At 34.0% G+C, this 25818-nt stretch overlaps 2 protein-coding genes across 3 annotated transcripts in view; one reads left to right on the top strand and one right to left on the bottom strand.

Annotated features, from left to right (window-relative positions):
- LOC136854543 (GTP-binding protein Di-Ras2) overlaps nt 1-19041 on the bottom strand; it is a 261584-nt gene extending 242543 nt beyond the window's left edge. Inside the window, exons 1-3 of one of the 2 annotated variants that reach the window (XM_067130889.1) lie at nt 18684-19041; nt 16209-16335; nt 14896-15055 (exon numbers count right to left, since the gene is read on the bottom strand). The gene's annotated coding sequence lies outside the window, so the exon portion shown is untranslated. Of the gene's footprint in view, nt 1-14895; nt 15127-16208; nt 16336-18683 lie in introns of those variants that run through there. The other variant, XM_067130890.1, reaches the window with a different exon arrangement.
- Nucleotides 19042-19056: 15 nt separating this feature from the next.
- The window catches only part of LOC136854347 (troponin T-like), a 17886-nt gene continuing 11124 nt past the window's right edge, over nt 19057-25818 (top strand). Inside the window, exon 1 of the mRNA XM_067130646.1 lies at nt 19057-19099. Within this exon, the coding sequence (XP_066986747.1) occupies nt 19057-19099 (43 nt within the window). The remainder of the gene's footprint in view (nt 19100-25818) is intronic.

Raw genomic sequence — 25818 nt, 5'->3', positions numbered from 1 at the left:
CTCTCGTCTGTCCGTCTCTCTCTGTCTGTCTATCTCTCTCTCTCTCTCTCCCTTACTCTCTCTTGACACGCGCATACACATATATAACATATATATACATATAAATATACATACATATACATATATATATATATACATATTCATATATATATATAAATATATGTATATATATGTATATTTACATGCATAAGGAATAGATTATGAATTTATAAACATCGTAAATCCTCCCACAAATCGTGATCTGCTCGACAGAAAGAAATAATTGACATTGTCAGGAAAGTAAAAGAATTCCTGGAGACCCAACAGATTTTCTGGGCAAACAATGGACTTCTGCACAATGAATTCGGACTTTGCTTAAACATGACAAACGAACGTAAGAGACGAGGACTTTTATAGAAGAAATAACGGCCTTACAGAAAAGATTTTAGACTTACAATAGTTCTTAAAGAATTTCAGATGAAAGGACTGAGTTTTGATCCAATTCTTTGCTGACTCAAATTCTTCCTTTTCCCGTGTCACTAACCGCAGATTTTTCCACGCGGTTCCTTTGACTCCTAATATGCATTTACCTATCATTTTTTTTCTCACTGCTTTCAAGAGTCCTCGTTGGATTGCAAAAGGTATCTCTTGATAAATCAAGGGTCTCGCGCACTGCTTCAAACAAGTTGCGTTCCATTGGTCTGGACAACGGAATTGCAGGTAAAAAAAAAAAAAAAAAAAAATTCTCGACTGAAAAATTCAAAACTAATCTTTCTCTTCTGCTCGAGTGTTCCGTGACATTTCACAAATTAGGTCAACCATCCACTTCCATTTACGATTGCAAGAACTGTGCAATTTTATTCCAGGTCGTTTTTGACAAGAGAGGATTTGTTTTACAGAGTCTTTGGGAACAGGGTCAGATCAACGCCAAAAAGTGAAATTTTACGCCTGGTCATCAATCGCCTCTTCACAAGGATTAGAATTTTAGGTCCTTTTGGAGCGCGGTGAGAACAAGCAAGGGAATCGCGGGTGGCGCGTTTTATCAGCTTTAAAGTGTTTTGATATTCAATGGCTGTCTCTTAGAACAGGCATAAACAGATTTAGCACGGCCATCTGCTTTCCGTATCCCCTTACGATAAACATTACTGGTTTCGTCAGCCGTGACGTAACGGAGAAAGTGATTTGTAAATTTTCTTACGAGGTGAAGAGAATTATACAACATATACAGTATTTTCGTCTTCATGTAAACATATTAAATAGGATGACCTAAAAGGGGTTGGACAGGAGTGAGAGAGATATTTGAAAGAAGGGGCCTTAAATATTCAGGAATCCCGAGAGGGCGTGCAAGATATCGATGGATTGATGAAATGTGTGTTTGTGTGTGTAAGTGTGTGTAAGTGCGAGTGTGGTTCTGTGCATGTGCAATAGGATGTTTACGTTTTTTGAGTTTTAACTACAAAGTGTGTGGTTCATCCTCAACTCAGATGATTAAGAATGAATGGGACAGTGTCTGTTACGTTGCTTTTTTCACTAGAGCCATCCCCTGTCGTAAAAAAACAAGGTTGAAACAAAAGTGTGTCCCTGTGTCTGTGTGTATGTCCGTTGTGTATTTATATTTACGCAATTTATCCATCTTTAATCAGAGACAGACTTCAAAGAATATGCCACCTATTTATCGTTAACTGAACTAAACAATTAATATCATAATTACGACTGATTGTTCACCACTCGAAATTATCTTTGCAGCTCAGATTTGCTTAAAATATAATTAATTAATTAAGCAACTAAAAAAAAATGCGCCTTCGTTTCCAGTAGTTCTCCAGGAGTCAATGACCCGGTTAGTTGTGACGCCGGTTAATTTACAATCAGTCAATCTCAGCAAGTTCCTTCATACTTGACTGGAAAGTTAAGTCATCCTGGAAAGCAGTATTGATCCCGATTCCTGGAAGACTCCCCAGTCCGTTTAAATATCAATATCAAATACCGGCGTCACTCTTTGCAAAGGTTGGTTTAATAATTGAGAAGTACTGTAGATACTGAACGACGCTTCCAAATTATTTACAGGGCAAATATCTCCTTCAAGAACTGTTGAAATAACTGTATAAATCTCCTTAACGCACAACTGTGTAAATGGCTGTTTAAATCCCGTTAATGCAGAAATGTGTAAATGACTGTTTAAATCTCCTTAATGCAGAACTGTGTAAATAACTGTTTAAATCTCCTTAATGCAGAACTGTTTAAATACTGTTTAAATCGCCTTATTGCGGAACTGTTTAAATAACTGTTCAAATCCCGTTAATGCAGAAGTGTGTAAATGACTGTTCAAATCTCCTTAATGTAGAACTGTGTAAATAACTGTTTAAGTCTCCTTAATGCAGAACTGTGTAAATAACTGTTTAAATCTCCTTAATGAAGAACTGGGTAAATAACGGCTAAAATCCCGTTGATGCCGAACTGTTTAATTAACTGTTTAAATCCCGTTAATGCAGAAACCCTGTAAATGCAGAACAGTTTAAATAACTGTTCAAGTTCCGTTGATGGAAAACGGTTTAAATCCCGTTAATTTCGAACTGTTTAATTAACTAAGCCCCGTTAATGGAAAACTTTTAAATCCCGTTAATGCCGAACTGTTTAATTAACTGTTTGAGTCCCGTTAATGGAAAACTATTTAAATCCCGTTAAAGCCGAACTGTTTAATTAACTGTTTGAGTCCCGTTAATGGAAAACTGTTTAAACCCCGTTAATTCCGCCGTTAATTCCGAAATGTTTAATTGACTATTTGAGTCGCATTAATGGAAATTTGTTTAAATCCCGTTACAGCCGAACTGTTTAATTAATTGTTTGAGTCCCGTTAATGGAAAACTGTTTAAAATTCCGCCGTTAATTCCGAACTGTTTAATCAACTGTTTAGGTCCCGTTAATGGAAAACTACTTAAATCCCGTTAATGGAAAACTGTTTAAATCCCGTTAAAGCCGAACTGTTTAATTAACTGTTTGAGCCCAGTTAATGGAAAATTGTTTAAATAGCGTTAGAGCCGAACTGTTTGAAAAACTGTTTAAACGGCCGTTAAAGCGCGTAAACCCATTATCGAAAAGCATAAACGCGAGTTGAAAAGTTAATTGGGGTGCTTTGGAGGGATGTGAGACCTAAATGCATACTGTGGAGATATTAAGACGATTAGCATGGAAGCGCTTGCAGGAAATCTTAAAGTGCTTTTCGCCGGATTATACCTTTGAAAGCATTGCTTCCAAAAGAATGGAGAGTTTGCAAAACCATTAAAAAAAGGGGGTTTCGTTGCACATCATAAAATACATTAGAAGTCGACGACGTTGTTGGGAAATAAATGAATGGATAAGTAAGAGAGTGCAATTTCTCTTTTCTAAAACCTAAATCCCTTTGTTAGAGCCACTCTCATAAAATCTGTTCATAATGCTAAATACATTTATTCATACACTGGACTCTAACAGTTACATAAATCAAAATGAAATAAAAAGATATAAATGTTGTCTTAAATGACAAAAGCATTCGAGAATTCTTAAAGATGACGAGATTTGGAGTATTTTCCTGAAACACCTGGTTAGGCAAGCACTCAAGATAAAAGATTCAGTAAAGTGTTGATACGTGAACACGAAGACAAAGAATCCATACTGAACCATTTTTACTTAGGATATAAAGTAAGACCCTTTTCTTGCGTGTCAATTTTGGTTATATTGTTAAAAATTCACTCAAGAATCCTTAAGCTTCACGAGGGCAGGGTTTTACGCAAATCTTTAAAATAATATCAAGGTTTAAACACAAGAAAATTGGTCTTATTTTATCCTCCTCTTTAAAGAACGTGATTGTCCTTCATAATCTTTATTTATATATATATTTATATATATATATATATATATATATATATATATATATATATATATATATATATATATATATATATATATATATATATATATATATATATATAATATATAATATATATATATATATATATATATATATATATATATATATATATATATATATATATATATATATATATATATATATATATATATATATATATATATATATATATATATATATATATATATATATATATATATATATATATATATATATATATATATATATATATATATATATATATATATATATATATATATATATATATATATATATATATATATATATATATATATACTGACACTCAAATTCCTCGCCTTATCGAACGTGCCCAAAAATAAATGAATGGCATCAACCCTCATAGTGAATACAATCTTGCTAGTGCCAATCTCAGACAAAGGTGGAAGACTAAATAAAAAACTAATAAAACTTGCAATAGACCTTGTAGAGGTCTGGTGACCAGTGGACTGCAATGACCCCAGAGACCCATTAGACATGAACAAGACTCAGACAAAGTTTATGACTTGAATCATGGACATAATAAAACCAGCTCTGTAGATATAAGAAATATATTGAAGACGACATAAAAATAATGTGATTGAATAAGCACACACAATTTCTTGGGGAAATAAAGGTAACTTATCATATATTTGGAAAGTCACAATTCGAGTCTGTCTTTGGTCAGATTTGTTGATTTGTCTGTCATTTGTATGTACCTGTTGGCAGATAAACATATATGACACACAGAAATACAGTATCTGTCTTTTTGTGAAAATCTCATAAAAAAATAAGCATTTTTACACACCAAAAGTGCTTGGGTGTTGCAGAAAATAAGGTCATTTTTTTGGGAAGACAGGGCCTTTTAAGAAGTGAATTATTACTAGGCTCCATTCAGGCCAAAGATATCAAAACTATACGAGCATTTACCGTAGAGTTTTGTAAAAATCTTGACATTTACTTCTGCCAAGGAAGGCTGACTGGAGGTTAAGTCTCCTCTTGACCTTGAAATTTCACTTAAATCCCGAGAACTTAACCGTTTCTTGTCGATTAAGAGAGGAGCTCATTGGTATCTAATGTTGGGGGAGGTATGAACTCTGATTTCATTTTGCAAGTTATTATTGTTATGAATAATTATTTTGTCACCATTATTTTCAGCTAAAAGCTGTTTCCCCGTAAGGAGGCTAAGTCAACAAAACACTCCGTTTTGACGGTCTGTTCTTAAAACGGATAAAGTTCCAGTCCTCAAATCCTTTCTCACTCAGAAAGATTCGTTCCTTTGTATACTTAAAGAAACATTTCAAGCGTAGTTATGCTACGTTATTCTCATAACCAATACACCCACTGTTTATGTAACATCTTCACTAACATAAATGATATGACATGACAACACGGACATTTTATTTATATCTTTCGTTCTTTTTTAGATCAACGTTCCTCGCAGCAAAATCAAGTATACGTCGTCAGAACTGACCAAGTTATCGGATTTTTTCAAGAATAAAATTGGATAATAAAATCCTTTTTTTTATTTTATCACTGAACTTGCACTATCGAAAACAGTTTTTACTTCCGCAATACTTCTGGAGATTTTTTTAGCTGGCTGTAATGTTTTATTCAAGATAGAGGAAAAAAGAAGTTTATCTATACAAATAGAAAAATGGGGTACTGGGAATAGCAGGGACTGTGCTTCGTAAAGACTGATCAAAAAGCAAATAACTTTTTTTCCTATTTTAGAATTATGTTGAATTGCATTACACGTTGCAATACTTTTGACAGATTTTGCATATAATTTCGACAGATTTCGCGTACAATTTTGACAGATTTTGCATACAATTTTGGCAGATTATTCATATTTTGACAGATTTTGCATGCCATTTTGACAGATTTTTCATTTGACTTTGACAGGTTTCACATGTATTTTTAACATTTTGCATATAATATTCTTGACAGATTTTGCATAAAATTTAGACAGATTTTGCATACAATTTATGCAGATTTTACATAAAATTTTGACAGGTTCTGCATAAAGTTTTCACAGATTTTGCATACAATTTTGAAAGATTTTGAATCAAATTTTATCAGATTTTGCATATAATTTTGGCAGATTTGACAGAAAATTCTAACAAATTTTTTGTTTTTAATTTTGACAGATCTTGTACAAAATTTTGACAGATTTTGCTGAAAATTTTGAAAGATTTTAAATAAAATTTTAACAGACTTTCCACAAAATTTTGCCAGATTTTGCAGAAAATTCCTCCGGCTTTATATATATTTTCACAGATTTTGCATGCAATACCCAGCAACATTAGGAAGCAATGCGTAAAGGAATGTACTTGAAATTTCAGGCACTCTTTATCATTGGTGGTAAATTTTGCTTGCAATGCTTGGAAACACCTGGTTCTGATGGAATCAAATTGCACATTATGCATCCCACTTACAAAAATTACAGTTTATTTACTGTGGGATGAAAGGCACGACAGGTTTCATAGGATGTATTACACTGACTCATAATAAATCTTTTTAATATGACAATTTTTGCCTCCGACTCGAACCAACTTCACGTACATGTTGCGCAACTTCTGCATTAATATGTAGCCGCAGTCTGTGCATATAATATGCAACTTGCTTTTCATGTAATCTGCGGTATCATTATTATGTAGAGGATACTCGCAAATATTTTCGCAGGAGATATGATGTAAATTTTCATTTGATTCAAGTAGCAAACATTGCAAAAAAATGTTGACTAATTACTGCAGATAAAAACGGCAATTTTTGTAAGTAAAATGATCATAATACTTCAAATAGTAACTGGCAACTTTCCATAATAAGTGACAATTTTTAGACGCAATACATGGTAAAATTTATACGCAATATGCAGTTCCTTCATGTCATACGAACATTACATTACATTATTAAAGTAGTTTAACCAGACCACCGAGCTGACTTTCAGCTCTCGTAGGGCTGCCCCGAAGGATTAAAGTAAAACACCAGGTCTAGGCCTCAGGCCTAGCTCTGGAACCGAACAGTTCATTCGGCGTGATGATGAATAAGTGGAAATTAAACTAAATTAAACTAAAAACTGCACAAAGGCGCACGCTTCTAAGCTGGAACACATGAAAACAAATACATTTACTCACGCATCCATACATACATAAAAAAAAAAAAATTAAAATAGGAGTAAGGTAATATTTCATGTCATGTGAAAACTTATGCACTATATGAATGTAAGCGGCAAATTTGACATCTGTATTTAAATGTGGGAGTCGCAACATTTCACAATATTAACATGTGGGGAAAGCTAAAATTTCCACACAGTCGATAGCAATTTTTGCAAAGGTGATCATTTGCATGTGGGCGCGAGACAAAATTGGCATGTCTTACGTAACACTTTTAGTTTGTTCGTTTGTCCCTTATATTACAAGTCTTTGTTGTCAAAATAATACATTTTCTTCTTTATTTTGTGAAATAGATTTTATGTCTGATGAAGAGAAATGCAAATCTTAAAATTGCTGTCAACATTCATAACTAGTTAACCATGCATCAAGGATAGTCGGGGGCTAAAAAATGTTTGTTTAATTAAATGAATATTCAGTTAGGAGAAAATTTTTTAATTCCAGTGATTATAAGCCTACCATTCTAGTATCTCAGTCCAGCAGCCACTGAAATTCCATGAGTTTTAAGGGACTATGAAATCAGATTTTTTTATCAAAAGCTTTAAATTCCATTCAGGAATTTCAGGAATTTTAGGGATATTAAACTTACTAAAAGCTTTAAAATTCCATTTAGGAATTCTAGGAATTTTAGGAACCATGACATTAGATATATGAAATGCTTCAAAATTCCATTCAGGGAATTTCAGGAATTTTAGGGATTATGATATTAGACTTACTAAAAGCTTTAAAATTCCATTCAGAAATTTCAAGAATTTTAGGGACTATGATTTTAGACTTATTAAAAGTTTTAAAATACCATTTAGGAATTCTAGGAACTTTAGGAACCATGACATTAGATATATGAAATGCTTGAAAATTCCATCCAGGAATTTCAGGAATTTTAGGCGTGAATGTCAATGCATATGTCTCTGAAAACGTTTATGAAAACATTAAAAAAAACGCCAGCTTGTTACAAAGCATGAAAATGCATTGCCAAAAATCAATCAATCAATCCAATTAACTTGAACTTCGGCAACAAAAAATAAAGAAAATAAATTATGACGAACGAGATAATTATTCTCTTCGAATAAATATCTTTTAGATTCCAGAAAGTTTTAACTCGACATGAAGGCTTTTTTTTCTTGTCGCATTTGACTGAACTGACGCTGTGTGTTTGAAGTTTCCTCTTATGCATTAATGAACTTCAGGAAAACGCTTTTAACATTTCAGTAAGATTTTAAGTTTTCTCTGAAATATTCATGAACTTCATGTGAAAGCGTTTTAACAATTGAGTAAGATTTTAAGTTTTCTCTTAAATACTAATTACCTTCATGTGAAAAATTTTTAACATTTCAGTAAGATTCCACTTCGCCTAAAAGGTATTGTCTTCCAGGATTAAATTCCAATGAATTCCAACTTGAGTTTAAAAAGGCCATAAATTCTAGTTAGCTTAAACCCTACATCAAAGAGAGTTTGAATTCCAGCAGGCTTCGGTTTTGCGTCAGAGCTTCTAAACCCCAGTGAGCTCCACTTAGGGATGAAAGCGTTTCAAATCCAGTGAAGCACTAAGCTTCAAAGAAGGGCAAAACATTTTACAGCGTTGATGGAAATTCCACATTCTCGAGTCTTTACTTACAACTTTTAATTCTATGGGGGTACTAGTGAACCCAAAAGGCCTATGCAGTAGGCCTAGGCCTATAGAGAATGCCTTCAACTGTAAATAAACCAAAAAAAAAAGCTCTTTAATGAAGGTAAAAATAAAACCTTCAACTGTAAATAAACCAAAAAAAACAACTCTTAAATAAAGGTAAAAAATAACGTACATTTACGAAAGCAGGCGACCTCGACTTCAAAGTTGGGTTTTCGCAAATAGAACATTAATACCCTGCCCTGATTTATAAGTAAAATATGAACAGTAGAAATGAAACATTTAGCGTATAGACCTATCTACAGTAATGATACAAGTCACTGAATCGCTACAGATGCTCCAGATCTCTGATAGTATGACTCTATAATAAAATCGACAGCAGCTGTCATGTGCAACAGAAGCCTTCAATATCATCATTGATGTGTAGCATTATCACTAATTAGCAGGATGCGATTCAATTGAATACATGAATTACGAACGAAAAACACAAATCACTCAGGAAGATCAAGCAGGAAAGACTGCGTTTACCTCGTACATGAAATATGGTAACCCACTGCAAATAGGATTAAGGAAAAACCCTTTTCACATACTCTAATGTAATCTGGAAAGGAGTTGGTAACTCCCAAAAGCTTTAAGTTGAAATTCACAACTAATAGAATTAGAAGGATTTGACCAGAGAGAGAGAGAGAGAGAGAGAGAGAGAGAGAGAGAGAGAGAGAGAGAGAGATAAGGAGAGATGTCGTTCAAGGTATATATTGGTTCGTACGAAAAAGACGAGATAAGCTTCATCGATCACTTCCAGCCATACCCATTCACCCGCGACGATTCCCGCCACATTTTGGAGAGAATTAATATTTTACGCACCAAGAAATCGACCAAGCTGACGTGGGTACTTATGGCCTCTATTTAAATCAGCAGACACTTACGTAAGTCACTTATTTCAAATGTTTCTTGTCTAATCCACCTAAATCAAATTTGTTATTGGCGTCCATGTCTATCCATTACATTTAAGATTTTCTTTTTTTATTTCTGATATGTTTTACTTTTCTGTAAAAGAAAACTATTGTGCCGGCTTTGTCTGTCCGTCCGCACTTTTTCTGTCCGCCCTAAGATCTAAAAAACTACTGAGGCTAGAGGGCTGCAAATTGGTATGTTGATCATCCACCGTTCAATCATCAAACATACCAAATTGCAGCCCTCTAGCCTCAGTAGTTTTTATTTTATTAAAGGTTAAGGTTAGCCATAATCATGCGTCTGGCAACGATATACGACAGACCACCACCGGGCCTTGGTTAAAGTTTCACGGGCCGTGGCTCATACAGCAATTTACCGTGACCACCGAAAAACAGATCTATTTTCGATGGCCTTGATTATACGCTTTACAGAAAACTCGATTGCGCCGAAGACACTTATGCGCATTTTTCACTTACTTTACTCGTGAGATTGACTAGGTTCTAACAATTTCACCATAGCCTTACATATCTCCTACTCATTAAAAATCAACTGACTGATCGTAACAGCCACCTGGCGTTACAAAAATCAGATAGCAGAACCACCGATCACCCACCCAGGGCTTACTCATCGACACCAACCGAGTGACGAAACCGCTAATTAACGCACCGAACTCAGCCATGTTGCAGAATGCTGTCCCTAAGCGCCGCATGACACGTGAAGCACAAATCAGATGTGTGGAAGTCCAGCCAAGTCAACAGGGGCTTAATATAGAGCTTAAAGCTAAAGGAACTCTGCCCCAACTCGATACTGGAAGGGAGTCGTATCCAAACACCGCCGGACAAATTTGGCGAAAGAGTTCTGGCTAGGCTGGACATGACGTCGAAAGCTTCTTTGTACTGTGATGTTAGTTTTACGTTTATTTATTTGTTTTAAAAAAATACGAAAACTGAAGGAATGCAGTTACCGTCGTTGTTTATGCATGACATGGTGCTGTAGGTCTCTTTGTACTGTAGCGCGCGTTTTGTTTATTTATTTAGAGGAAACAAACGTCAAAATTTGCAGCAATGCAAGACACAATATTGTAGCTGACTTTGAAATATAATGGGACTTTTTTTATTTCAGGAATTTTGCGAAAACTATATCGTGATTGACTTTGGATTATAATATGACTTTTTCTTATTTGATGAAACTTTGCGAAAATAGTATCAGTGCAAGATATATCATTGGGCTCTTTGGAAACTAATGTAAGTTTTGTTTATACAATAAATTAAGAAAAAAAAACACAAAACCTGTAGCAGCAGCAACAGACAATATTGTAGTTGATTTTAAACTACATGACTTTGTTTATTTCAGAAATTCTTCGAAAATTGTATATGTGTAAGACACGATATCATAGTTTACTCTAGACTATTATTTGACTTTGTTTGTGTTATCAGTTTTGTGAAAATTGTAACAGTGCAGGGCAGGACTCTGGGCTTTAAATTACTTTGTTTATTCAGTGCATTTGGCAAAAAAAAAAACTGTATCAATACAAGACAGATTTTAGCAATTGGCTTTGGATTATATGACTAATATATTTAGCAAAATCTGAATCAGCGTCTTACATTGATACAGTTATATAATGTGAGGTTTGTTCGTTTAACAAACAGAACAAAAATTCACAGCAATGAAAAACGAAAATGACCGTTGGTGGCTTTAGCTAGTAATCCGATTTAGCAGAAAGTTACCTTAATGCAGAGAGGACTTCTGAGTTGGCCCTGGACCGTAACGTGAGTTTTGCTATTCTAACAAATTTTACAAAACCGAATCAGTGTTAGCTGGTATTTTTAACTTAACTTTAGACCATAATGGACTCTTTATTCATTTAACAAATTTAACAAGAATTGCATAAATGCAAGACAGGTCTAAATAACATCATTTGACTATTTACTAAATATAAAAACACTGCATCACCTACACCAGACTTCATATATATATATATATATATATATATATATATATATATATATATATATATATATATATATATATATATATATATATATATATATATATATATATATATATATATATATATATATATATATATATATATATATATATATACATGTATATATACATATATATATATATATATATATATATATATATATATATATATATATATATATATATATATATATATATATATATATATATATATATATATATCATAAGAAGGAGAGACAGAAAGAGCATATAAATAAAATCACAGAATAACACATTCAGTGAGTTTCATTTAAGAAAAAAAAAGGAATTTAAAATCAATTTGAGTTAAATTTAGCGTTAAACTCGAATTGTACATCACCTACAAAGCCATAAAAACAAAAGCAAGAGAACCAAGTAAACAAATTGTTTTTAAAAACAACAAGATACAACAAAAGACAACAACAACAAAAAAATAGACGTACCTCGACGAAGGACAATTACCAAATGGGTTTGCCCCAATTTTTTTCCCTTTCCACTGATTTTTTTATTCTATTTTTTGGGGGGGCATTCTATAGTCAATTCTTTATAACTATTAAACCACACCCCCCTCTCTCTTTTTAAGAGCTTGAACAATAGGCTTTTCTCAGACAGCGTGGAAGTTGTAAAGTATATAAGGGAAAAACTTCCAATAATTCAAGAAAATTATTTAATCGTATTTAGAGTGTTATGAGAAACTTCATTCTAATGTGACTAAGACAATTATTTTTTCAGTAAGTGAATAACTCCTAGAAACACCAAAAGAAAAATGTAATCATCCCTCTAAGAAGACAAAATGTAAATTATTATTATTATTATTATTATTATTATTATTATTATTATTATTATTATTATTATTGGGGGGTCTTGATCAAGACCCTTATAAATACCAACCTGAGGCCTTGTTTCTCCATATTATTATTATTATTATTATTATTATTATTATTATTATTATTATTATTATTATTATATTCAGAAGTTAAATTCCTGTTCATATGGAACAATCCTACAGAAGCCATAACTTGAATTTCAAGCTTCCAAAGAATATGATGTTAACTTGAAAACAGGTTACAGAAGATAGTATGAAATACAGAAAGAAGAGGCCAGTTATTAGAACAGAATACAAAATAGAACGCAAAAAGATCAGTGAAATCAAGATGAAATTAACAAGCTTTTTGTAAAATGAAGAACATTTGGTAAATTCACTGCAAAATTCAAAGAACTTCTTCGGCAAAATCAGCAGACCAGTTCCACTGTTTATCATACGCTTCTCGTTTATCACAAGACAGAAAATATTATTGTAGTTTCGATCATTCTAATCATATTCCTTAATGATACACATTCTCAAAAAGCTCCACCACAGTAAATTCCAAAGTATAGTTCCTACGTGGTTAATTCCAAAATGGTTTATTTACATTCACTTTCGAAATTTAGAATCAGTATTGTTAATTCCACGAGTATAACACTGCGAGGAAAATATCAAAATTGAGTTCCTTTATACTTCAAAACAAAGATACTATACAAAGCATTTCATAACAGTTCTTCCCTATATAACTAATTTTGAAACAGAGGAACTCTACAGAAAATTACAAAAAGGGAAAATTTATAAATCATTCCGAAATACCCCTTTTGTGTATGTTTCTAAATACAGTGATTTCGTAGTCAGCTTCAAAATAAACTAAAAAAAAAAAAAAATAATTTTCAGACATTTGTTTGCAAGTTACCTCAAGAGTCATTCCCGTATAAGTGCTTCCCACTGACAACATAAAACTTCCCCAACAACAATGACATCACTTCACTGACATCATAAGACTTCCCCAACAACAACGACAAAACCTCACTGGCAACTTTAAAAACTTTACTAATAAAAACATCATCTCACTGACAACACAGAACTTCTCCAACAACAACAAAACATCACCCACACTATAAAACTTCCCCCAGCAACAACGACAACAATTCACTGACAATATAAAACTTCACCAACAGCAACAACACTGTCAACGTAAAACTCCCCCAACGACAAGAAAACTTCACTAAGGACCTATAACTTCACCTCATTCACAACACAAATCTTCCCCAGCAACAACAATACCTCACTGACAACATAAAACTTCACCAACAGAAACAACACCACTGGCAACACAAAACTTCCCCAACTCCAACAAAACTTCACTAACAACATATAACTTCACCAACAGAAAAAACTACAGTGGAAACACAAAACTTCCCCAACAGCAACAAAACTTCACTAACAACATATAACTTCACCAACAGAAACAACACCACTAGCAACACAAAAAAACTTCCCCATCAGCAACAACACTCACATACTCACTGCCTTAAAAAAAATTTCACGAAACGGCGAGAGGAACTTCCCCAACGGACAGAATTCCGACCGTTCACAAAAGAAGAGGTGTGGGGGTGGGGGGGGGGAAGCCAATAATTTCCCCCGCTAGGTAAAATAACACCGAACAGCATAACTTCAGAAGGACAAAGTTCAAATGGTTGCGCTTTCATCTTTGATGGCAATATGCTATGATCAGATCAAAGTCGCCTTCCTACATTGTAAAACCCATTTCTCCGGGTTGGGGGAGGAAAGGGGGAGGAAAGAGGGAGGAGGCGGTGGCGGAGTTGAAAGGGAAAGTGGTGGAGTGGATTAGAATAGATGGGTTTTTTGCGATGAGTTAACACGGGACAATATTTTATGGCGAGTTGGCACAGGCCAATAGGACGTTATGGGCCGGTTTGTTAAGAAATCGGAATATTTTCCCGGAGTTATAAGGCTATTTTATCTCTCTTTGTCATTTAGTCTCGTATTTATTTCCGTCTCGTCTTTTAAAAGCTTGCACGTTTGAGGAAAATCAAACTCGTATGTGACGTAGAAACGAGTTTTGTAAAATGGTACCGAAAGGCGAAACAAATCAATTGAATAATTTACAATGCAACAGTGCAATTTGCTTTCTTTAATAATTCAACTTTGTCTCTCTGTTAAAAACCTGTCCTGCGCACTTGTCCACTCATTATCACATAATGGAAACATCGTCCAGGTGTTGATCATTGAAGCTTGAAAGATACAATATGCTAAAAAATTATTCAAAAAGTTACCGAAGTCTTTGTCGCGATGGTTACAAAACGTACCATTAACTATGAACTTTGCAGACACGACCAGAGGCGAGAATGTCTATTTTATATAAAAATAAAACCTACCACCAATATATGGAATTCATACAACGACTACAAAAGTTCCAACTTACTTGTCCGTCGATATTATATCGCAATAGATAGCCAAACGAGTCAAACAAACGGGCGTGACAGAGACGGAGAGCGCGGGCGACACCGTCCACTCGACTCCACTACTTCAGACCAACTGATCGCTCTCGCCTGGTGTGACCCCCGCCAGACACGCAGGCAGCCCTGGTTAGGGAAAGCAAAGAACGTTGGAGTGATAATATGGCAAACACTTCCGGCTCTCTCTCTCTCTCTCTCTCTCTCTCTCTCTCTCTCTCTCTCTCTCTCTCTCTCTCTCAAGTGCTTTTGTCCCGGAATGATCAAAAACAGGTCTGGAATGCCCTTGAAATATACTTTCCAGCCTTGCAAACTGTGATTTTTAAGCTGGTCTCCGAGTCGAAGGTTCTTCAATAGTTTGCGTCTCGATGCCCGGGGCAGTCAGGTTGGAAAGGACTTTTCCACTGCTTCAGGGATACCTGTTGCGATCCAGGTCTCCCTTCCCCCTGCCCACTTTTTAAATGGGCCTTCAAGTGTTTCGGACGAGGAGAGGAAAGAAACCAATTGGAGGGAAGCCTCGGCGGAAAGTGAATTAGAATCGGGTTGTTCCTGACACATGGGCTCGTCAAAACAGGAGCAAAAGTCCCCGAGATGGAAATTGAGCTGTGAGAAAGGAACAGGGTCTCAGTTTCCTGTTTGTATATATTGTGTGTATACATATGTATATATATAGTGTGTGTATATATATATATATAATATATATATACATTATATATATATATATAGATATAATATATATATATAGAGAGAGAGAGAGAGAGAGAGAGAGAGAGAGAGAGAGAGAGATGTCATTTGGAATTAAAATAAGTCCAACGTGAAGAATCAATGGATCACCACTGAAGATTTCCGATTATGTGAATCATTTTTATACTTTCTAGATTATTTTCATTCTTTTCTGTAATTTTACCTAGAAGTAGATAATACATCTATGAAAAATCCATCATCAATTTGCAAAACTGATTTATGAATAAATCTGCATAAATGCGGTCACTTGTAATGCTTGGCTTATCATTAGAGGTGTTATGACCATGAATTTCAATATATGAGGCATAATGACTTTAAGCAAAGCATGATATCATTACTGTTATCGACGAATAACACGCGGCAATATATATTTGAATAGTAATTTAAAAGTATGTTTTTTACATTAGAGTGTGAATGGCTTTGTTTAATACTCCATTAAATCATTAGACTAGACAATGCAAAGTCACACTAGATGATCAATTGTAATTATTATCTATATTTTTTTGTGTTTATAAGACAGTGACTGCAATACACTTACCTTTTGCTGAGCGCGTCCACACGCCTAATGAAATTTCTATTTGGTCCCATTGATTAAAATGAGTCTTCATTCCAGGATGCTGATTTTGGTGTCCTTTTCACGATGGATCGTTGTGGTTTATCGCGACCTGTTGAAAACGAGAAAATAACAAGATGAGATTAACCAAGAAAATAACAAAATGAAATTAAGCAAGAAAATAACAAGATGAAATTAACCGAGAATACAACAAGATGAAATTAACTAAGAAAATAACAAGAGGAAATTAACCAGAAAATAACAAGATGAAATTAACTAATAAAATAACAAGAGGAAATTAACCAAGAAAATAACAAGCGGAAATTAACCGAGAAAATAACAAGAGGAAATTAACCGAGAACATAATAAGATGAAATTAACCGAGAATATAACAATATGAAATTCACCGAGAATATAACAAGATGAAATTAACTAAGAAAATAACAAGATGAAATTAACCAGAAAATAATAAGATAAAATTAACTAAGAAAATAACAAGATAAAATTAACTAAGAAAATAACAAGATAAAATTAACCGAGAAAATAACAAGATGAAATTAACCAAGAAACTAATAAGATAAAATTAACCGAGAAAATAACAAGATACAATTAACCAAGAAAATAACAAGATGAAATTAACCAAGAAAATAACAAGATGAAATTAACCCAAAACTAAAATGGTTGTACTTTACCCTAAAAATTATGTGTCAACTATAAAGTTTTAAAAATACAAATATTTTTGCCCTATAAGTTTTTTCCCCAATGATGCTCGTGTACTATAAAGTCAAACATGTTAAGAATATTAAGGGGAAAACATGAGAAAATGTTTGCAATTCTCTCTTCACACCTTGCTAAGCGATATTTATTCTTCATGACAGACCACTCATTTCAGTGTCATTGAAAGGTGATTTGTTGTCATTTATTTCAGGTTCCTCAAAACCAAAAAAATAACAAAAGTTAAAGGTCAAAATGACAAGCTGAAATTTCCGGCAAAAACAATTCCATACTTCACCCTAAAAATATTAAATCGTCAATAACATTTTGGGGGTATTTGATAACATTTTCTAAACTGCAAAACTGAGGTAAGTTTATTTTCAAATGATATACGAGTGATGCCATCTTTACTATGTTGTAAGTACTATGTAATTACAAAATCTTTTACTGTTCATTAATATTATTTAATGACAGTACAAGTAGAATAATCTGGTGGCTATGAATTTTATAAATCTTGCCGGATGGGTCAGGAAACGTAAATGCTCCTAATCATTTTATCGCTTATCCTACTGATTTATTCCTTTTCTCTCTCTCTCTCTCTCTCTCTCTCTCTCTCTCTCGTCGCTTACTCAAAAATCGTTTCTTTTGTTTCCTATGCGCAAAAAAAACCAGTTGGACATAATCACGCGCAGACGCATATGCACACGGACTTATCGAGTTCTAGAGTGCAAACGCAACTCATTAGCATATCAACAAAAACCTCTCGAATTGGGTGTCTAAAGACTTTTGTGTAATCCCCAAAAAATATTGTGCTCGCAACAACGAGGACCGCTCTTTCAATTATACTCTCACGGAAACGCAACAGTGCCAGTATTAGAAACATCACATAACACTGGTTGTTTTATATCCCGTAGTGTTCCTTGTTGTCGTAATACCATACATTTTTCGTAATACATAAATACATGCTTGTATGATGGCCTATTGCTCAATTTAAATCTCCTTAAATTACTAGGTTTATCAAGGCTTCTGTAAGTGATCAAATTTTGAGAGCTTTAGACCAACCATAGCGTCTCTCCCCTACACAAATCTCGTGTGAAAGCGAAATGTATATACCAAATACAGGGTGTATAGATACTCATCTTTGTCATCCATTTCAACAGGGATTTACTCCTTCATAAGCAAACACTTCTTATGGGCAGATTTTTTCCCAAAAGGTAAATTAAGACTTCAGAAACGGTTGTTAAACCCAAGGAGTCAGGATCCTCGGCAAAACACTGTACACTCAAAGAGGAATATAAAAAAAAAGAATGAACTTTAAAAAATATATTAATTTGAGAATTAAAGATACCCTTAAACGATGGTTGGGGCTGGAAACTGCATTCACCTATAAATACGTAGGCATTCCCCAGACGCCTACGACAGAACGCACGCTTACAGGCAGAAGTAAAGTCACACGGGGAGAAAGTGAGCAACAATCTCACGATGGATAAAAAAAAAACAAAAACATACGACAGTAGAAGGCAAAGATGCGTAACAAAATCCTTAATCCTATCACACAATGGTCAAATACCTAAACCTAACATAGTAATAACATCAATGACGAAAAAATAATTGTTTAAACTTGAACGTTTACATATAAATCCAACACCGCAGGTTACTGCCAATTACCATAGGCAACCCGAAATGTCCATGACACGAGGAAGCGTCAATAGTCTTATAAAAACAACAATCACTATTTACGCTTACCGGAGGTAAGTCTACCCACGGGTGCTGAAACGCTCTAAAACAGGGAAAAGGTTTGAAGAAAGCTGCCACAGAGGTGAACGCCGTGGTCCAAAGCTTGCGCTATTGGTGCTGAGGAAATACTCTCGACTGTGCCCCACGCGGCAACAAGACTGAACAGGGCAGACACAGGCGAAGAATCGTTGAATATTGCCCTGCCTCAAAACGCCCACGGGAAGCAGGCAGGAGCGAGGCTGGGCAAAGCTGTAATACTCGATGCACCCGCAGCAAAGCACACAGAAAGAGCAGGGAACGACGATAATGAATAGTGTAGAATAACTCTGGACTCCAACCACGAACCACACAAAAGGGCAGGAGGCAACGGCTAGGCTCAAAAATGCAGAAGACCTCTCGCTCAAAACACAGGGGCGGGGCTATTGGTGAGTGACAAATATTCCCATATATACCAAACCGCCGCCGAATCACCCAACGACTCAAAAATATGAAAATAAAAGACAAAATGGGTGTGTTACCTTTAACAAGCGAAAGACCCGGCGGTGAGGAAAAAGAACAGCCCAAACGCTCGTTTGGCGGTAAAAAGTAAACAAAACTCGATTCAACAGTTACGTTACTGGGCTAAAAAGATTTACCTTAACTTTTCACGAAAATACTTACATACATCTATATAAAAAAAAAACTGGAGTAAGCAGACTCAAAAACCTTATACTTCTAATATGCATCGAGGTAAAGAAATAAAATCTTTTAATTATTAAAAAATTACCCGGATTATTCAGGAAAGTTTACCAGAACCTTAATATTTTTGTCAGAACGAATTAACATTCGTGGCAAAGAAAATGCGGCAAGGAATCAGGTTTCTCCTTTAATTTTGGTTATCATGAAACAACGGACGAAACTGTCAGATTTTCATTAAGCAAATGAATATGCATTTGCAAAACGCGTCAAGCTCATCTGATGATAATAAGAAAGGCAAACGAAGAATAATAATACAGATTAACGGCGACTGAAAGAAAATTTAAAAGATTTAAGGCAAATGGAAAATGAGTTTGAGATTTAAAGCGACTGAAGCACAATTTAAAGATGCACGGCAAATGAAAGAAAATTTAAAGATTAAAGGCAAATTAACTCAGATTTAAAGACTTAGGGAAAATATAAAAAAATTTGATGATTAAAGCAAGTAGAAGGAAATTTAAACATTAAAATCGAATGAAATTTAATTTAAAGAATCAGGCAAAGGAAAGAAGATTTGAAGATTAAAGGGAGATAGAAGCAAATTCACAGATTAAAGGCAAATGAAAAAAAATTTAAAGATTAAAGGAAAATTAAAGAAAAATGAAAGATTAAAGGGAGACAAAAGAAAATTTAAAGATTTAAGGAAAATGAAAGAAAATTTAAAGATTTGAGGCAAATGAAAGAAAGTTTAAAAATTAGAGGGAGATAAAAGAAAATTTAAAGATTAAAATCAAACGAAATTCAATTTAAAGAATGCGGCAAACGAAAGAAAATTTAAAGATTTAAGGCTTATAAGCAAATCTAAAGATTCAAGACAAATGAAAGAAAATCTAGTCGAAGAAAGGTCTGGGGGTATTTTCCCCCCTGTCCATTAATGACAATTAACACGAGATTAAGACAAGGACACTCCATTCCTCTTGACACGAAGGACAGAAAACACAACGAATCTCTTAATTAATGGATGTTTGCATCACCCTTCCTATTCCTATCTGAGGTATTTTTCTCGTTTTTTATAACCCTTCTATAAACCACTCATTTACTATCTCTCTCTCTCTCTATCTCTGTTATATATATATATATAATATATATATATATATATATATATATATATATATATATATATATATATGATTATTATCATCTTTTGCACGTGATTCATTTATCCAAGCCATTGTGTGTGTGTGTGTGTGCCATTGTGTGTGTGTGTGTGTATATATATATATGTATATATATATATATATATATATATATATATATATATATATATATATATATATATATATATATATATATATATATATGTATGTATTATATGTATATACTGTACATATATATACATATATATCTATATGAACACAGTATATATATTATGTACATACTATCTCTCTCTCTCTCTCTCTCTCTCTCTCTCTCTCTCTCTCTCTCTCTCTCTCTCTCTCTCTCTCTCTCTCTCTCTCTCTCTCTCTCCGTTTAGTAAAAAAAATCGGTTCCTTTATTTCACATGCACAAATAAACAAATGCAAACATATCTTAGTGCAGGCGCGTTTGCACACAGACTTATCCTGAGCTAGAATGCAAACGAAACTCATTAGCATTTTAACAAAAAACCTCTCGAATTGGGTGTCTAAAGACTTTTGTGTGATCCCAAAAAAATACTCTGTTCGAAACAATGAGGACCACTCTTTCAATTATACTCTCACGGGTAATTTCATTGTCGACCAAATTTCAAAAAATATTTTTTTAAAGCAACGGTGAGAGCATTGGAAACATTATATATCACTATTTCTTTTATTTTTCTAATATTTTCCTCGTTGTCAGAATACCATACATCCTTCGTAATACATAAATGTATACTTGCATTTACCCATACAAAACTGACGGAGTTGATTTGAAAATCTGAGACCTCTTATACGAGTCAAAGTAAAGCAATGACATTTTTGTAATAAACGGAAAATTATCCCGATTATTCACCTAATTTTACCAGACCCTTATTTTTGTAAAAAAAAATAATAATAATAATAATAATAATAATAATAATAATAATAATAATAATAATAATAATAATAATAATAATAATAAATAATAATAATAATATTTATGACGTAACGCCAAGTGGAAAGGAATCTGGTATCATGAAATATCTGACGAAACTGTTAGATGATGAATATTCATTATGCAAATGAATGTGCAAATTCAAAACGCGTTAAACTTATCAGCTCGGCATTTCCCAAAGATAAGAAGCGAAATTTTGAGTTGCGTTTTGTGTTCCTTGTTGGAGCAAAAGACAGAGGTATACCTCCCATACAATGGATTCCATTACTGCCAAAGTAAATGAAATGTGTATTGCCAAAATCCGAGTTGGAATATACATAGAATTTAGGCCAAAGGCCCAGCGCTGGGACCTGTGACGTCATTCAGTGCTGATAGGGAAATTGACAGTAAGAAGGTCTGAAAGGTGTAACCTGAGGAAAACCTAGCAGTTGCACTATCAAACAATTGTTAGAGAAGGTGGAAGAAAGAGAATATGAACGGAGGTATCGGTAAAAGGAACCACATCATATGAATCACTGTGTCATCTGAATAACAGGAGAGATTTGTCAACATATTTCCATACAGAGAGAGAGAGAGAGAGAGAGGAGAGAGAGAGGAGGAGAGGGATGGAGGGGTGGAAGGTGGGTGGGTGGGTGGATGGAGGAATAGATATTACATTCAATTACACCCATAAATTAACCCAGATTACCTTAAGAAAGAAAGCAAAAGTGTTAAAAAGTAACCAGTAACCCACTGCTTGTTAACACTCTATGACCACTATAACCGCTTGATCATTTTTATGACACCTCATTTGTGACCTATGCTTTGCCTCTCCTGACCCCAATTCAGCCCCATGGAAAGAACAGTGGCCTAACACCCTTAACCCAGGGGTTTTGACCCCAGTTAACGATGCATACAATATATTTCATGCTCCTGAATCTGTCCATATCCCTTTTGCTTAACTAGTTCTTCAGCCTTTCAGTCTCCTTATGATACAACTTATGACTAATTTAATTCTAATATTCTTTAACTCTTTCTACCAAGCGCTGGGACTTACGAGATCATTCATCGCTGAAAGGAAAATTGGGAGTAAAAGGCTTGAAAGGTGTAACAGGAGGCGGACCCTACAGTGCAAGTTGCACTCTGAAACAACCGTCAAATTCACTCTGCGTAAATATCTTGGTATGGAGCACTTTGATAGCTGTGCATTTGCTTCTTTTGCCAGGCTCTGGAATTCCCTCCCTTCTTCCCGTTTTCCTGGCTCCTATAACCTTCCCTCCTTCAGGAGGTAGGCACATCACTTTCTTTCCTTCTACCCAGTCATACTGAGACAGGATTGGATGGATAAAACCAACAGGATTTTCGTTACGCTTACTGTGAAACTAAATCCTCTCTCTCTCTCTCTCTCTCTCTCTCTCTCTCTCTCTCTCTGCAGTTCTTGTTATTATTTCTCCTCCGCCCATCCTCATGGCTATTTTATGCTTCGCTTTTAAGAACTGATTGAAAATAAACTGTAAATATTCCTGCCTCCATTTACGCTTTTGCATTTATTATTATTATTATTATTATTATTATTATTATTATTATTATTATTATTTGCAATTTGACAAAGTGAAATTTTTCATCGGATGCTGAAATACCGTTCTTCCGTTCGGTAGTCAAATTTAATCAATTATCTGCTGTACTCGTTCCTTCATTTATAGACTTCTGTTTAAAATTCCAGAAATTCTTATATTCGCGTTTCAGTGATTAGGAATTTTTCATGTGATGATCAAAGCGAACAACATGAGTGTTTTCGAGGCGATGGAGATTCTGCCTATCTATCTGTCTCTCTGTCTGTCTATTCATCCATCCGTATATCTACCTATGCATCTGTCTACCTATCTCTATCTCCCTGTTCGTATTCCTGTCTAGCTCTCTTTCTATCTGTCTCTCTATCTGTCTATTTATCTCTTGATCTATCTGTCTATCTGTCTATCCAGTTTTCTCTCTATGTATTTATCTATCTCTCTGTCTGTCTGTCTGTCTGTCTCTATATCTATCTATCTATCTATCTATCTATCTATTTATCTGTCTGTGACTATCTATCTACCTATCTGTCTATCTACCTATTATTTTCTCAGTTTTAAGCAGCTTCCCACGAGAAAGAGTGACTCCTAAGAAAAGAAAAGACAATGATTATTGCTATATTTTCACTTAAACTGCCGATTCTCGTCACCAACAACACGTCGAGCCCCGCTACAAATATTGCGCCATTCGCCTCTATTTTTCATAGCACTCCCTCGCTTGCTGGAATTTGAAGCCCTTTCTTTCTAATGAATCTTTCACTCCTTCTCTCTGTCACTTTCTATGTCTTTCTCTCTCTCCCTCCCAGCACTTCTGAAATGTATATTCCTTTCAGCTGATTTTTCACCAATTCTTTCCACATGACCGAACCATCTCATAGCATCTTGATCCATCGTATACCAGCCGTTTTAACACATTTCTTCCCGTTTTAGTCCTCCTTACACCATGATACTAAGTAAACAATTCACCTCTACACAGTCCAGATTCTTTTTTTTATTTTACACCCAGCATCAATTCCTACTTTATATCACTTGCATTGTTGGTAAAATTGATCTTGTGGTCGTTGCTAATCATTGGTTATGAAAAAGGTTGCCTAACAGTCATATAAAACTTTTAATTCTGCTTGCAAAGTTTCAAAGACCAAAAAATACCCTTGGTAAACTTTTCCTTGAATCAAATGAGTCTCGTGCTTGTAAATAATCTATGTAAACATAAATAGGCGAGAAATAAAAAAAAACTCAAATTTGCAGATAAAAGGATATAAAGCGCATGAAGTTGATGCTCTTCCAAGCAGGAATATGTCAGGATGAATATATCATCAAAAAGATTTCATGCTGGATCATATGTTGCACACACCGGATTACGAAAAAATTATGACAAGTCATACGAAACTGGAACGTATTTTGATTCGAGTTCAAATTACCCAGCTTTTGAATTTGATATCGTGAAAATCTGCAGCTGAAATGCAGTTGCGATGCGCTGATATGAAAACATATTATTAATATAGAAACTAATGGTACAGATAAAATCAATTATGATTGTTCAGATTTCATATTATCATTCATGCTAAGCTTAGCATTTTCATTTTGAGTGTGATGTTATCGTACCAATTAAACATGCATCAATTTCGATGTATATCTAGTTTCATTCAGAACTGTTGTATTATTTTTGCTGTACTATGAATAATTCACTCAGCAGCTCATTCCAGCTGAAATACGTCCCTCTTTGAAAGAATTCTCTGTCAATCTAAGAATTCAACGGTGCTAAAAATATTTTTTGTATTTCTCTTTTAAATTCCAAATATCCTCTCATTGCGTTTTCTCATTTTTATGCCTCACATTTAAAAGACCACTTTTTTTTGAGAGAGAGAGAAAATAAAGTGAAGCTGAGCTGACGTGTTATGTGACAGATTATTTAAAAATGATGGTTTTTTTTTTTTTTTCTCGGTCCAGGAAACCGACCTTTGGTGACGCGAAAACATTTCTGTTCTTTATATGACGACACATTTTATCAAATGTGCATAATTAGCTCACCTATTTATATATATATATATATATATATATATATATATATATATATATATATATATATATAATGTATATATATACATATATATATACCTACACACACACACATATATGTATATATGAATAAATGAGCTAATTATGCACATTCGATAAAACTGTGTCGTCATATAAAGTACGGGAATGTTTTCACGTCACCAAAGTTCGGGTTCCTGAACCGGAAAATAAAAAATAAAAAAATCATCATTTTTATTGATCTATCACATAACACGTCAGTTCAGCCTCGTTTTATTTTCTCTCAAAAAACGATCGACATGAAAATGGGAGACATAAAAGTGAGACAAAACGTTAATGGGAAGATATTTGGGATTCAAAAGAGAAAAACTAAAATATTTTTGGAACAAACGAACCTTTGGAGCGACAAGGAATTCTTTCAAAACGAGACGCGTTTCAGTGGGCATTAACGGTTGAGCGAAAATTCAATAGATCGGTAAAATTAATGCAACAGTTTGCGAATCAGACCAGATATATGTCGAAATTATTGTTTATTCCGTGCGATAACATCGCAGTCGAAAGGAAAATAATAAGCTTAGATTGAAGAATTATATAAAACTTGAACAAATATAATTGATTATATCTGTGCCCTTAGTTCCCATATCAATAAAAGGAAAATAATAAGGTTAGATTTAAGAATTATATCAAATGTGAACAAATATAACTGATAATGTCTGTACCTTTAGTTCCTATATTAATAATTAATTTTTTTATCATCGCATTGCAATTGCATT

The sequence above is a fragment of the Macrobrachium rosenbergii genome, chromosome 29, assembly GCF_040412425.1.
Source record: "Macrobrachium rosenbergii isolate ZJJX-2024 chromosome 29, ASM4041242v1, whole genome shotgun sequence".
NCBI lineage: Eukaryota > Metazoa > Arthropoda > Malacostraca > Decapoda > Palaemonidae > Macrobrachium > Macrobrachium rosenbergii.
This window is presented reverse-complemented; position numbering and strand designations above follow the sequence as displayed.